Source organism: Oncorhynchus nerka, linkage group LG3, assembly GCF_034236695.1.
Source record: "Oncorhynchus nerka isolate Pitt River linkage group LG3, Oner_Uvic_2.0, whole genome shotgun sequence".
Classification (NCBI taxonomy): domain Eukaryota; kingdom Metazoa; phylum Chordata; class Actinopteri; order Salmoniformes; family Salmonidae; genus Oncorhynchus; species Oncorhynchus nerka.
Genome location: NC_088398.1, coordinates 40,374,284 through 40,390,479, shown reverse-complemented (window position 1 = coordinate 40,390,479; position 16,196 = coordinate 40,374,284). Strand labels below are relative to the sequence as shown.

General features: G+C 44.2%; 1 protein-coding gene across 1 annotated transcript in view; it reads right to left on the bottom strand.

The window, feature by feature from the left end:
• LOC115107801 (histone deacetylase 4-like) overlaps positions 1–16,196 on the bottom strand; it is a 125,362-nt gene that overhangs the window by 47,809 nt on the left and 61,357 nt on the right. The window contains exons 6-10 of the mRNA XM_029631457.2: positions 10,206–10,334; positions 9,920–10,032; positions 9,285–9,401; positions 8,397–8,574; positions 7,958–8,154 (exon numbers count right to left, since the gene is read on the bottom strand). Of these exons, the coding sequence (XP_029487317.1) occupies positions 7,958–8,154; positions 8,397–8,574; positions 9,285–9,401; positions 9,920–10,032; positions 10,206–10,334 (734 nt within the window). The remainder of the gene's footprint in view (positions 1–7,957; positions 8,155–8,396; positions 8,575–9,284; positions 9,402–9,919; positions 10,033–10,205; positions 10,335–16,196) is intronic.

Below are 16,196 nucleotides of genomic sequence, written 5' to 3'. Positions count from 1 at the left end.
TAGGTGAAATACCGCAGTTTGCTATCATTGCAGCAAAGTTTGGGACCTGTTGCGATTAGAAAAGAGCAACCAGCGGATTTTGGAGACTAGTGGACCACAAACACCAAAGTAAATTAAATCTGCTAATTTGTGATTGTTTATTTCACTTGCTTTGACAATGTTAACACTGTTTCCATGCCAATAAAGCCCCATTGAGAGAAAGAGAGCGAGAGAGAGCGAGAGAGTGAGCGAGAGAGAGAGAGAGTGAGCGAGAGAGAGAGCGAGAGAGAGAGAGAGAGAAAGAAAGAAAGAGAGAGAGAGAGAGGGAAAGAAAGAGAGAGAGCGAGAGCGAGAGAGAGAGAGGGAAAGAAAGAGAGAGCGAGAGAGAGAGTGAGAGAAAGAGAGCGCGCGAGAGAGAGAGAGAGAGAGAGAGAGAGAGAGAGAATAGTAGAATATCCTCCATAAACAGAAGGATAAAGAGGGTACTTTTGTTCAAAATCAAGTGAGGGAGAGGGGGACCAAGACAGAACTTCAAAGTGGAGAGTGAGCGAGAATGAAAGTGGGACGTTGGGTAAGGTAGACATTAGATAAATCAGATATAGAGAGAGAAAGAGTAGGCAGCCCAGAGAAAGTGAGAGAGATTGAAAAGAGAAGACAGAAGAAAATGAGACACAGGAATAGAGAGAGCGAGAGAGGAAGAATGAAATAGACAAACAGAAAGAGACAGATATACCTGTATGCAGAGAGAGAAAGAGAGACAGAGAAGGAAGTAGGCAGAGAGAGAGAGAGAGAGAGAGAGAGAGAGAGAGAGAGAGAGAGAGAGAAAAGAAACAAAGAAGCAAGGAGAGAGAGACAGAGTGTGTAATCAAGACTGTGGCAGACGATGCTGTGCCAGGCCAGCTGGGTCCATCAGGCTCGGTCGCCACGGGGATGGCAAGGGAAATAACAACACCCCCCACCCATCTCCCGTTTCCAGTGTCCCTGGTCGTAGTCACCATGGCTGGCAGACGCACACACAGGGCCCTATTGGCACGACGCCAGGGGACCCGGTCCATTGACGTCAGAGCACTGGTCTCTTGCCTCATCCCCGGTCCCTCTTCTCCAAACACAAGCCTCTCTTTTTACACTCAACCCCCCTCCCGCCCTTTCAATCTCATTGACTCTCTCTCTCTCTCTCTCTCTCTCTCTCGCTCTGTAACTATTTTAACACTAGAAGCGCTGAGGCAATCATTTTTTATTTAAAATATATCTCTGCCATTTTTAAAGTCATGCCCCCCTCCATCCTTGACTTTTCCTAAATAACTATGTTTAACACACGTGTGTTGGTAGAATCTCATTATCACAAACAGAACGTGTCACAAGCGGTTTTAAGAGGACATGTCATTTTCAAGCCCTGCCCCTCATTCCCAGGCTGATAACTGGCCTTCGAAACTAAACTTAAATTATATCGAGACTAAATATAAAATGAAGTTATTATATATATATTTGTATTTCTAATGTTACCCAAGAACTTCATAATTAAAAACAAAGGATTTTTTTTCTCCCAATAGCATATATGAAACTTATTTATTAGACTGTTAGAATGTTGCAGTCAAAATGACTGCTCATTGGCTCTCAGTGGGGTCCCTTAATTAAGGCCCAGCTTTTCTAGTGTTAAAGCGGGAAACACACTTTTGAGATTTGAGCCAGCCACATGAAGGATGAGATTGCTTTGAAGTTGAAGCCTACTGTAGTTCCTTTAATACTTAATAAACTGGTAGTTAAAAAAAAAAACTCCTCAACACTGTTAATATCCAACTATACATGTTTCAAGCATGTTTCAAGCACTTTTTAGTACCTCTCATCCAAAACATGAAGCAAAAACCAAGGTTCCATCAAATACATCACTTTTTTGGACAGTAGATTACAATCTAACAGCAGCACGATGGAAGTATTGATGTCACGGAGACAGCTGATTCACTAGTAAAGTGACAAGTGAGCACTTATGGATCACCAGCAAACAATCAATATAACCTGAGAGTCAGCAACTCCAACATATGACTGGGTTGATTTAGCCGCATCGTACTAACACCGATCCAGCCACCTCCAATTGCTTGTCAAAGAACAAATCTAATGCCAAACCATTGGGAAGTAAACTAAGCCATATTCTCCATATTCTTAATGGATGACCACCGAGAACTCTGAGGTACATTCTGAGGTTAAAATGAGTGGAAAACAACAGATTCCCGTAGAGCGGTGGTTCCCAAAAAGTGTATAGTCCCGTACCCCTTCGAACATTCAACCTCCAGCTTCACACTCACTCTAGCGCCAGGGTCAGCACACTCTCAAATGTTTTTTGTTTTTTTTGCAATCATTGTAAGCCTGCCACACACACACTATACAATACATTTATTAAACATAAGAATGAGTGTGAGTTTTTGTCACAACACGGCTCGTGGAAAGTGACAAAGAGCTATTATAGGACCAGGACACAAATAATAATATAATCATTTTGCTCTTTATTTAGCCATCTTACATATAAAACCTTATTTGTTCATCTTATATTGTGAATAACTCACCACAGGTTAATGAGAAGGGTGTGCTTGAAAGGATCCACATAACTCTGGGTTGTACTGGAGCGAGACTCAGTCTTAAAGAATTTTCCACACACAGTCTGTGCCTGCATTTAGTTTTCATGCTAGTGAGGGCCGAGAATCCACTCTCACGTAGGTAACATGGTTGCAAACGGCATCAGTGTCTTAACAGCGAGATTTGCCAAGGCAAGAAATTCTGAGGGCAGCCCTATCCAGAAATATGGCAGTGGCTTCTGACTAAATTCAATTTTCACAGAACCGTTACAATTTGGATGAGGCTCTCTTGTTCAGATATCGGTAAGTGGACTGGAGGCAGGGCATGAAAGGGGTAACGAATCCAGTTGTTTGTGTCGTCCATTTCGGGAAAGTACTCACTCAGGTGCTTTGCTATATCACATTTGACATTGTCCATAAGCTTTAGTACATTGGCACAAAAATAAAAATCATACAATGACAGAAAGACCTGTGCGTGGTCATTGTTGTATGTAAGACAGAAAAGAGCTCCAACTTCTTAATTATAGCCTCAATTTTGTCCCGCACATTGACTATAGTTGCGGAGAGTCCCTGTAATCCTAGATTCAGGTCATTCAGACGGGGAAAAAACATCACCCAGATACGCCAGTCGTGTGAGAAACTCATCATCGTGCAAAAAGAAGGACAAGGGAAAATTATGGTCAGTGGAGAAAACTTTAAGCTCGTCTCTAAATTCAAAACAATGTGTCAATACTTTGCCCCTTGATAATCAGCGCCCTTCTGTATGTTGTAAAAGTGTTACATGGTCGCTTCCCATATCATTGCATAATGCAGAAAATACAGAAATGTTCAGGGGCATTGCTTTAACAAAGTTAACCATTTTCACTGTAGTGTTTCAAAATGTCTTTCAAGCTGTCAGGCATTCCCTTGGCAGTAAGAGCCTCGCGGTGGATGCTGCAGTGTACCCATGTGGCGTCGGGAGCAACTGCTTGCACACGCATTACCACTCCAATATGTCTCCCTGTCATGGCTTTTGCGCAATCAGTACAGATACCAACACATCTTGACCACCAAAGTCCATTTGATGTCACAAAGCTGTCCAGTACTTAAAAAATATCCTATCTTGTTGTCCTGGTTTCCAGTGGTTTGCAGAAGAGGATGTCTTCCTTAATTGACCCCCCATAAACGTAACGGGCATGTGCCAGGCCCGCCACGTCTGTTGACTCATCTAGCTGTAATGCAAATAATTCACTGGCTTGTATGCGAAGCAATAATTGTTTCTAAACATCTCCTGCCATATCACTGATGCGTTGTGAAACAGTGTTGTTTGATGAAGTCATTGTCTGTATAGTTGTTTGGGGCCTTTTCCCCCAGCATTGTCCCAGCCATATCGGCGGCAGCAGGAAGAATGAAGTCCTCCAAAATAATATGGAGCTTGCCTGTTCTGGCCACTCGGTAGCTCAACATATAAGAGACATTTAGCTCAGTCTTATTCATGGTATCTGTTGCTTTTATACGTCTTACTACTCGAAAGTCGTCTTTATTCCCGCTCAAAAAACTCCTGTGGCTTATTTTTCAAATTGTCATGTTTAGTTTCTAAATGTCTGCGCAAGAGTAAAGGTTTCCCACGAGAGACTAACGGTTAAGGTGATTGGATGTTAATTACCTGACGAGACTACCTGTATTTGACAATGCGTTGTTATTTCGCTGAACTCTGGAAGGTTCAATTTCGCAATTTTGGCAGTGAAACGAGGCTACTCAGGAAAGAAAAAAACATCACCCAAATGTATAGCCCCGTTGAAAAATATAAATGTACTGTTTGAGAATGTGAAGATTTGTATTTATTTTTATGTGTGAACCCCTGACGGCATGGCATTGCGCGTACCCCTGGAGGGACGGGTACCCCAGTATGGGAGTACCTGCCGTAGAGGGTAATTATGTGATATTTCCCCCCGAAGCCGGTGTTTGGAGGATACAGTTGAAGTTGGAAGTTTACTTACATCTTAGCCAAATACATTTAAATTCAGTTTTTCCACAATTCCTGACATTTAATCCGAGTAAACATTCCCTGTCTTAGGTCAGTTAGGATCACCACTATATTTTAAGAATGTGAAATGTCAGAATAATGGTAGAGAGAATGATTTATTTCAGCTTTTATTTTCAACACATTCCTAGGGGATCAGAAGTTTATATACACTCAATTAGTATTTGGTAGCATTGCCTTTAAAGTGTTTTAACATGGGTCAAACGTAGACTTCCACAAGCTTCCCATAATAAGTTGGGTGAATTTTGGCCCATTCCTCCTGACAGAGTCAGGCTGTTGGCCTCCTTGCTCGCACATGCTTTTTCAGTTCTGCCCACACATTTTCTATTAAGGATTAAGGTCAGGGCTTTGTGATGGCCACTCTAATACCTTGACTTTATTGTCCTTAAGCCATTTTGCCACAACTTTGGAAGTATGCTTGGGGTCATTGTCCATTTGGAAGACCTATTTGCGACCAAGCTTTAACTTCCTGACTGATGTCTTGAGATGTTGCTTCAATATATCCACATAATTTCCCTGCCTCATGATGCCATCTATTTTGTGAAGTACACTAGTCCCTCCTGGAGCAAATCACCCCCACAACATGATGCTGCCACCCCTGTGCTTCACGGTTGGGATGGTGTTCTTCGGCTTGCAAGCCTCCCCCTTTTTCCTCAAAACATAATGATGGTCATTATGGCCAAACAGTTGTATTTTTGTTTCATCAGACCAGAGGCATTCCTCCATAAAAGTACGATCTTTGACCCCATGTGCAGTTGCAAACCGTAGTCTGGCTTTTTTATGGAGGTTTTGGAGCAGTGGCTTCTTCCTTGCGGAGCGGCCTTTCAGGTTATGTCGATATAGGACTCGTTTCACTGTGGATATAGACACTTTTGTACCTGTTTCCTCCAGCATCTTCACAAGGTCCTTCGCTGTTGTTCTGGAATTGATTTGCACTTTTCGCACCAAAGTATGTTCATCTCTAGGAGACAGAACACGTCTCTTTCCTGAGCGGTATGATGGCTGCATGGTCCCATGGTTTTTATACTTGCGTACTATTGTTTGTACAGATGAATGTGGTACCTTCAGGTATTTGGAAATTGCTCCCAAGGATGAACCAGACTTGTAGAGGTTTACAATTTTTTTCCTGAGGTCTTGGCTGATTTCTTTAGATTTTCCCATGTCAAGCAAAGAGGCACTGAGTTTGAAGGTAGGTCTTAAAATACATCCACAGGTACTCCTCCAATTGACTCAAATTATGCCAATTAGCATAATTGCAAATCTATGCATTCTGTTCTTCTTCTTTAAGAGGCTCCTCTGTCCTCCACTCGTTACCTGTATTAATGGCACCTGTTTGAACTTGTTATCAGTATAAAAGACACCTGTCCACAACCTCAAACAGTCACACTCCAAACTCCACTATGGCCAAGACCAAAGAGCTGTCAAAGGACACCAGAAACAAAATTGTAGACCTGCACCAGGCTGGGAAGACTGAATCTGCAATAGGTAAACAGCTTGGTTTGAAGGTTAAAAATTTTAGGAAATGGAAGACATACAAGACCACTGATAATCTCCCTCGATCTGGGGCTCCACGCATGATCTCACCCCGTGGGGTCAAAATGATCACAAGAACGGTGAGCAAAAATCCCAGAACCACATGGGGGGACCTAGTGAATGACCTGCAGAGAGCTGGGAACAAGTAACAAAGCCTACCATCAGTAACACACTACGCCGCCAGGGACTCAAATCCTGCAGTGCCAGACGTGTCCCCCTGCTTAAGCCAGTACATGTCCAGGCCCGTCTGAAGTTTGCTAGAGAGCATTTGGATGATCCAGAAGAAGATTGGGAGAATGTCATATGGTCAGATGCAACCAAAATATAACTATTTGGTAAAAACTAAACTCGTCGTGTTTGGAGGACAAAGAATGCTGAGTTGCATCCAAAGAACACCATACCTACTGTAAAGCATGGGGGGTGGAAACATCATGCTTTGGGGCTGTTTTTCTGCAAAGGGACCAGGACGACTGATCCGTGTAAAGGAAAGAATGAATGGGGTCATGTATCGTGAGATTTTGAGTGAAAACGTCCTTCCATCAGCAAGGGCATTGAAGATGAAACGTGGCTGGGTCTTTCAGCATGACAATGATCCCAAACACACCGCCCGGGCAACGAAGGAGTGGCTTCATAAGAAGCATTTCAAGGTCCTGGAGTGGCCTAGCCAGTCTCCAGATCTCACCCATAGAACATCTTTGGAGGGAGTTGAAAGTCTGTGTTGCCCAGCAACAGCCCCAAAACATCACTGCTCTAGAGGAGATCTACATGGAGGAATGGGCCAAAATACCAGCAACAGTGTGTGAAAACCTTGTGAAGACTTACAGAAAACGTTTGACCTCTGTCATTGCCAACAAAGGGTATATAACAAAGTATTGAGATAAACTTTTGTTATTGACCAAATACTTATTTTCCACCATAATTTGCAAATAAATTCATAAAAAAATCCTACAATGTGATTTTCTGGATTTTATTTCTCATTTTGTCTGTCACAGTTGAAGTGTACCTATGATGAAAATTACAGGCCTCTCTCATCTTTTTAAGTGGGAGAACTTGCACAATTGGTGGCTGACTAAATACTTTTTTGCCCCACTGTATATATCCATAAAAATTATGCTGACTCATGATTTCAACTGTTTGAGAAAAGCAGTCTCATCGTGACACGCTAATCCTCAATGGGACAGTGGAGATCGAATTTCAATATTGAAACGATGTTGCAAACGTCAGAGAGAGAGACAGCAAGGTTTATACAAATCTATGCTGTTGAAAACCAAGTGGTAGTCTAAAAGAAAGGGGAAATGTCTAGATGCTTTTCACAGTGGACATCAAATTTCTAAATTGCCTGGTTGGGCTGATGAGACAGTAGATTACGCAGTGGGGTGGAACACTAAATAGGTATTGCAATGTCATAGCCTTAGCCAGAGGTAACTTGTGGAATAGACACCGGCTGGAACACAGTTTTAATCCATCAGCATCCAGGATTAGACCCACCATATAATCCTCAGGAATGTCACAATACAAGAGAAATTCAAGAGGGAGAAAAAATAGCAATAATTATCTCTACACCCCCACCCTGCTCCGACCTTATGATTCTTATGATTCTCCATCTTCCCTAATCACCACACACACATAAATACACACACACTGAGCTCTTTCCTGTCGACCATAGAAGGACGCGGCTTCCTCCATAACATGCACACAGGACAGGCAATACTTTGCCGATGTACAGTTGTTGTGTTGCTGCTGAGCCTGTTGCTTGTGCTTCATAACGCAGCAGACACACACACACACACACACACACACACACACACACACACACACACACACATAAAATAACAAAGGATGCATGCACACACACCTTGTTGATGTGGAGTTGCTGCTGCTGGAACTGCTGCTTGTGTTTCTCCAGGAACTGCTGGTGCTGCTGCTGGACCACCAGCTGCTGCAGGGCCTGGGCGTTCTGGGGCAGAGGGGCCGACTGGGTCCTCCCCAGGGGACGGTGCTGCCCACGCAGCTTGTGGATGGAGGACGATTGCAGGGGCATTCCGCCAAGGCCTGAAACACATGAAAACAAAGACACAACACGAATAGGATGATTCTCCAGTAACATCGAGGACTCAACCAGTGGAGACTGCTGTCACTTTAAACCCGGGGGACAGGCTCATTGTACTGGCTGGAATGGAAATGTCAACCACATTCCTCCTTTCACCAGCCGCCACTGAAACCATCACACAAGGTGGTCCTTTTAAAACCAGGTTTTAGAGATTATGTGCCTGAGACGGAGTGGATATGCTTACAGCAGGACAGACCTAGTGGGTTCTGGGACTGCTCCAGGAGGACCATGTGCTGGAGGAGGGGGTTATGTGCCGAGCCCCCGTCGGTCAGGTAGGAGGGCAGGTGGGCCCCTGGGATGAAGGGAGTGGTTATGGGGAAGCCCTGCTGCAGTCTATCGTGCATTGAAAGCCTGTCACCTTCCTGCTGGCCCGACGTCATCCGAAGGGACAAATAGAGGGAGAGACAGAGACACAGAGAGAGAGAAAGAGAGAGAGAGAGAGAGACACAGAGAGAGAGTGTGAGAGATAGGAGAAAAGTTGCCCCTAATGCAAACCAAGAAACATTTTAACTGTAGTGTAATTTCCCTCTAAACCATTACAGGGCAAAATATATAAGTGAACTACAGTGAACTAATAACGTTCTGCCTGAACTGACTTGGAAGAGTTGGAAACGGATATAGAGTGAGAGAGAGTGAGATGGGGGGTAGTACATGCGTCACTGACTGCTGGTCATTGTCTCTCAACAGGGCCTTTCTGAAATGGAGTGAGGCTGAAAAGCCACATATGACAGATGGACTAGGTCTAGACAGGGCCTCCTCTATGTAGACTCTTCCACTCTGAAAGGGCCATGTGCGCAAGCAAGCCCTCAAAGTGACGGAGGAGAGGAGAAAGAAAGGAGAGAGAGCGAGAGAAGGAAAGAGAGAGTGAGTGAGAGAAAAGATGGGGAGAAATAGCTAGTTAGATGGAGAAAATAAGAAATTGGGGGAAGGCGGTGGAGAGAGTGTGGGGGGGGAGTGGGCTAGAGAGAAAGGGAGAAAGTGAAATGTCAGGTTAGAAAGATACTAACGAACGGAAAGAAAGAACGAAAGTAAAAACTAAAAGAACGAGAGAAAAGTGGGTGTATGAACTAACGCTGGAAGGGCCGGTGGCTGGCAGGCCCAGGGTGATGTTAGGCAGCGAGGGCGATGTGTACAGAGACAGCTGGCTCAAGGGGCCCTCTCGGCCAGCCAGCCTGTGGGCCGGGGAGGCCTGCAAACAGAAGAGCACACAGTCAGAAAGAGACACTGAAACACAGACACAGGCCAGACAAATAGGCCCCTCTGCAAAAATAAACAGCCCTGTCTGGTCATTTCCCCGGACCCCTGTGGCCTCCTGTCTACACTGGCCATCTGGAGCACATGTTGCTTACAGAGACACATACGCTCAGAGCCTTAGATACTCACAAGGATACAGAGATGCACCTACCCTATATGCACAGAGACACTTGCATTTACACACTCATGTGCACATACTTACACACACAAACAGTCACACACGCACACGCCTGACAGTGTGAGCCAACAACTAACAGGTGGGACGTAAACATACTGTTTGGCTCGGGCCATATTAAGCAAACAGCCCTCAGCAATGTGACTGGGAACAGTCAACATCAGAGCAGATTGAAAAGAGAACAGTACAGTATATCAGAAGCTCCTGGTTTCTGCATGGTCACAGTAAGCTATCAGCTTAATGTGGGTTAAATGCTCGAGTGGCTGCTTAGTGCTTACCTCTACTGAACTACTGGACATGGAGCCAGCGATGCCATTCTCATTGGTGATGTTACTGGAGCTGTTGTTGGGCGAACTGGGGCCCGAGCCAGGAGCGCTGTTGCAGGCCGATTCTACAAAAAAAAATACATAAAACACAAGACATGAGGCTCCCACACAACATGCATACTGATCAATGTACCAGGTTGGAAACCTATTGATTTCAACCTACAGAAAAGTACTGAAGTCATAGACGCAAGGGCCGCGCAAGTTTGCACGTGTTCCACTTGGGCTGGCAGAAGCTTACCAGCCATGTCCAGAGAGCGCTTCTTGGCGGTGGTAATTGGACCGTCCTTCCTGCGTAGAAGTGGGCTACTTCTGCGCTCCGTTACCTTCTGTTTTAGCCTGGACCGGAGCTTCAAGTTGGGCTCAGAGGCTAGAGAGAGGAAGCGGGGGTCCATCAAAACACAACTATAGAGCAGAACGTACACAACACAAATGACAGAAATCGGAGGGAGGAATACGCAGTTCTTAGGAAGGCTTTTTTTGTTGGCATTGCTATTGAGGGCAAGCAGGACGCTGCAAAACTGGGCCTCATTTGAATCAAATCAAATACTTCCGCAAACCATGAATGAATATAGTTATGGAGACGACACTGGCAAAGACGAGCGCTTTCGCTCTCTACTGCACATCGTGTCTGTCACTCCGCTCTCACTCTTCTCTCCTGCCGTCTGAAACTGTCTGGAAACAAGAAAAAAAAAACTCCAGACCCCAGCAAACCGCCTCCCCCGGCCCGACTTCAGCTGACCTGTGCTCAGTACAGATCTGAGGTGACATCACCCTACTCTGAAACTCTCAGAGAAGAGCACTTTAATGGAGAGCGTTTTACAGTGTACGTAGTAGCCAACGTTAGTACACAATCAATAGTCCCAAACAACACACTGTGCTGTGGAGCCTAGAATGAAACTAGAATGAAATGAAGCATTGTACATGGTACATCAGAAGGGTAAGCCGGTTCAGGGCAGTTAGTTAGGCTAACAAGCTACTCCATAAACAAGCTAATTCTGGAAAGACCGATGGAGCAGATGAGAAGAGACTTGACGAGATGAGCTCCAAACATGTGACAAGGACGAGCAGCAGTACAGGTAACGAGTTTCCAGTCTTGGCAGCTGTCGCCGACCCCCAAGCTTCATCAAGCCCGTCTCAATGCCCAGCTAATGAATAGCTCTTGTTGTCAAATGCTCGCAATTAAACAAGTGTGTGTGTGTTTTTTTTGGTGGACTTCTCGGGGTTCGTTCTTGGTCATCTCTAATTTCTGTGTGTTGACAGACGGATAGGGGGATAGAGCACAATAGCGGGAGTGTCGAAGAGGCGACTGTAATTGCCGCATACACAATGATCAGGGGAGCGGAGCACGGCCCTTGTCAAGCACCAATCTGGGAGATCCTATCATCTCTCTATCTTACAGTCGTGAAGAGGGCACGACAAAGCCTATTCCCCCTCAGGAAACTAAAAAGATTTGGCATGGGTCCTGAGAACCTCAAAAGGTTCTACAGCTGCAACATCGAGAGCATCCTGACTGGTTGCATCACTGCCTGGTACGGCAATTGCTCAGCCTCTGACCGCAAGGCACTACAGAGGGTAGTGCGTACGGCCCAGTACATCACTGGGGCTAAGCTGCCTGCCATCCACGATCTCTACACCAGGCGGTGTCAGAGGAAGGCCCTAAAAATTGTCAAAGACCCCAGCCACGGACTGTTCTCTCTACTACCGCATGGCAAGCGGTACCGGAGTGCCAAGTCTAGGACAAAAAGGCTTCTCAACAGTTTCTACCCCAAGTCATAAGACTCCTGAACAGGTAATCAAATGGCTCCCCGGACTATTTGCATTGTGTGCCCCCACCTCCCCAACCCCTCTTTTAATGCTGCTGCTACTCTCTGTTTATCATTTATGCAGAGTCACTTTAACTATACATTCATGTACATACTACCTCAATTTACCAACCAGTGCCCCCCGCACATTGGCTAACCGGGCTATCTGCATTGTGTCCCACCATCCGCCAAACCATCCGCCAGACTATATGCATAGTCACTTTAACCATATCTACATGTACATACTACCTCAACCAGCCTGACTAACCGGTGTCTGTATGTAGCCTCGCTACTGTATATAGCCTATCTTTTCACTGTTGTTTTAAAAAAAAATCTTTACTTACCTATTGTTCACCAAATACCTTTTTTGCACTATTGGTTAGAGCCTGTAAGTAAGCATTTCACTGTAAGGTAACCTGTAACTTGTAACCTGTTGTATTCAGCGCATGTGACAAATAAACTTTGATTTGATTTAGTGGCCAATCCTCAAAAAGAGCTTTAGTTTTGGAGATATCCCTACTCGCAGTAGAACAAAACACAACCATGTTTTTCACATCTCTAATATATCCCATTTATTAAATAGATGGTTGGGGGGGGGGGGGAGTATAGGCTCATGTAACCAATTTTGCAAGCTCTGATATTGCACAAATGTGGAATACAAGTAGTCAGTTATCTGCCCTACATGCACAAACAAAAAACATTAGGATATCTTAATGCATCTTGGAAATATAGACCTGTAAACACAGAGATACTAAAGGGTGGAATATCTCTACCACAAAATGTATGATGAACGTAAGCTTTATTTTTGACACAGTACATTAGGACAGTAATCAGACCCCTAAAACTGATTCAAATGCTTTTACCCCCTTATCAATCTACACACAATACCCCACAATGACAAAGCAAAAACAGGGTTTTAGACATTTTTGCAAATGTATAAAACATTTTAAACAGAAATATCACATTTAAATAAGTATTCAGACCCTTTACTCAGTACTTTGTGGAAGCACCTTTGGCAATGATTACAGCCTTGAAAAGCTTGGCACACCTGTATTTGGGGAGATTTTCACCATTCTTCTTTGCAGATCCTCTTAAGCTCTGTCAGGTTGGATGGGGAGTGTCGCTGCACAGCTATTTTCAGGTCTCTCCAGAGATGTTTGATCAGGTTCAAGACCGAGCTCTGGATGGGCACCTCAAGGACATTCAGAGACTTGTCCCAAAGCCACACCTGCGTTGTCTTGGGTGTTCTTAGGATCGTTGTCCTGTTGGAAAGTGACCTTTGCCCCAGTCTGAGATCCTAAGCACTCTGGAGCAGGTTTTGATCAGGGATCTCTCTGTACTGTGCAAATAAAAATATATTTTGAATGAGTAGGTGTTCTAAAACTTTTGACCGGGTAGTGTAAATCAAATTCAGCCTGAACTGGGTGATGTAGTAGGGAGTTTATTTTCCAACGGGCCAATATTCGACATAGTTTAGCACATAATGACCATAATCTATTGCACATTTACTTGCAACTGGATCCTGGACTTCCTGGCATGACGCCCCCATGTCCTGAGGGTAGGTAACAACACATCCGCTGCGCTAATCCTCAACACAGGGGCCCCTCAGGGGTGCGCGCTCAGTCCCCCCTTGTACTCCCTGTTCACTCATGACTGCATGGCCAAGCACGACTCCAAAACCATCATCAAGTTTGCCGATGACACAACAGTGGGAGGTCTGATCACCGACAACGATGAGACAGCCTATAGGGAGGAGGTCAGAGACCTGGCCGTGTGGTGCCAGGACAACAACCTCTCCCTCAACGTGATCAAGACAAAGGAGATGACTGTGGACTACAGGAAAAAGAGGACCGAGCGCGCTCTCATTCTCATCGACGGGGTTGTAGTGGAGCAGGTTGAGAGCTTCAAGTTCCTTGGTGTCCACACCACTAACAAACTATCATGGTCCAAACACACCAATACAGTCGTGAAGAGGGCACGACAAAGCCTATTCCCCCTCAGGAGACTGAAAAGACTTAGCATTGGTCCTCAGATCCTCAAAAAGTTATACAGCTGCACCATCGAGAGCATCCTGACTGGTTGAATTTACGCTACCTGATTTGGCAGGTAGTGATGGCAACTGTTTGGCCTCTGACCGCATGGCAGAGGGAAGTATGTACTGCCCAGTATATCACTGGCCATCCAGGACCTCTATACCAGGTGGTGTCTGAGGAAGGTCCTAAAAACGGTCAAAGACTTCAGGCACGCTAGTCATAGACTGTTCTCTCTGCTACCGCACGGCAAGTCTAGGATCCAATGGCTCCTTAACAGCTTCTACAACCAAACCAAGCTGAACAATTAATCAAATGGCCACCCGGACTATTTACACTGACGACCCCCCACCCACTCTGTTTTTACACTGCTGATACTTGCTGTTTATTATCTATGCATAGTCACTTTACAAATTACCTCGACTAACCTGTACTCCCGCACATTGACTCTGTACCGGTACCCCCTGTATATAGCCTCGTTATTGTTGTGTAATTTTTTTGTGTTACTTTTTGATATTTAAAAAAATAAATACACTACCATTCAAATGTGTGGGGTCACATAGAAATGTCCATGTTTTTGTCCATTAAAATAACATCAAATTGATCAGAAATACAGTGTAGACATTGTTAATGTTGTAAATGACTATTGTAGCTGGAAACGGCTGATTTTTACTGGAACACAACAGAGGCAAGACAAAATAACACAATACAAAATAAACCAGGGCAATTTATATGCAGGTGAAGGTGTTTGAGTGTAATTAGGTTGGCCATATTGGATTCAGAATAACATATATTTACACCAAAACAGCCTTTATGGCCATGAGTGTTGAACACAGTTCTGAAAAAAATACCTATCATCTACACTCTTGGAAAAAAGCTGCTGTCTAGAACCTGAAAGGGTTCTTTGGCTGTCCCCATAGGAGAACCCTTTGAAGAACCTTTTTTTGGTTCCAGGTAGAACACTTTCCACAGAGGGTTCTACATGGAATCCAAAATGGTTCTACCTGGAACCAAAAAAGGGTGCTCCTATGGGGACAGCTGAAGAAACCTTTTGGAAGAAAAAAATGTACAAAAATAAATATTTACATGTGATTTGAACTCCATCAAATGGTATTATGGCAGTCATGTTGGATTTGGGCGCCATATTGGATTTGAGGCAAAATCCAGGACGGCCCAAAAGATAATCTGTGGTGGCCCCCTGACTAAATTACAAGAGCAGGGGCTAAATATACATCTTTCAAGGAACCTTGGTCTCCAAAACATTTCATTTCGATGTCTGAGCCCACTTGTTTTACTTAGAGCCGATTGCAATAGCCATAACATCAAAAGTTGTGGAACTGTATGTATTTTTTTTCAGGCAGGACCATACAGCACTGAATAAGAGCCAATTTTACTTGGAAAGTTGTCTATTAATCAGCTACCAGAAAGTAAATCTCACATTCATCATAAATATTCATAGTTGATATTTCCACCTATTGTATCTCCGTGTTTACAGGTCTATATTTGCAAGGTGCATTAAGATATCCTAATGCTGTTTATTTGTGTACGTATGGAAGACAACTGACTACATGTATTCCACATTTATGCAATATTGGGTTACATGAGTTTATGTGGCCCATCCACCTCAGCCAGGCATCATTCTGCACTTTTTTAGTTTAGGGTTGGGTGTCCCAATCTTTTAATTGAACCACTTTTGCAGTAACATATTTTTACACAACCATCCATTTCATAAATGGGAGGCATTAGAAATATGAAAAAAACATGATTGTGTTTTGTTCTACCTCGGGTAGGGGTATCGAAAAATGTTTGAGGCCTTGCCACTCACTAGCCTATTTCTCTTGTCTTTCACCCCTAGACACTGACAGATTTATTCCCAGCAGCACCCACTGGCATATCCTTCCCCTCTCTCCCTTTACTTCAATTAATCCAGACCAAACCAGTTGACCCTTTGACTTGGCCCGTGACCTCGTGTGAAATGGGTCCGGCAAGAGAAGGCACGCTACTACGTTCATTAGCGTAGGACTCAATGCCACGTCTGTGTCAAGTCGGGCAAGGCCCATGGGACTCTCTTGGCTTTATTTTATTCAAATGCTTTATTTAACCTTTATTTAACAGAGTCATGCTGAGACCAAGGTCTCTATCACAGATGTGCCCTGTATACACATCAATACACATCAATATTCACATCAATGCACGAAAAGAAAAACACAAATCATAGAAAACAAACATTGTTCAGTAAGAAGGTCCTCAATCAGCCCTTTGAATCGCCTTAGTGGAACCAACTCATCCAACTTTAGAGAGCCTTGGAGATCATTCCACAAGTAAGGTGCAAAAAAACACTAAAAGCAGATTTACCTAACTCTATGGAGACCGGATCTGATATCTTGTATGTCTAAG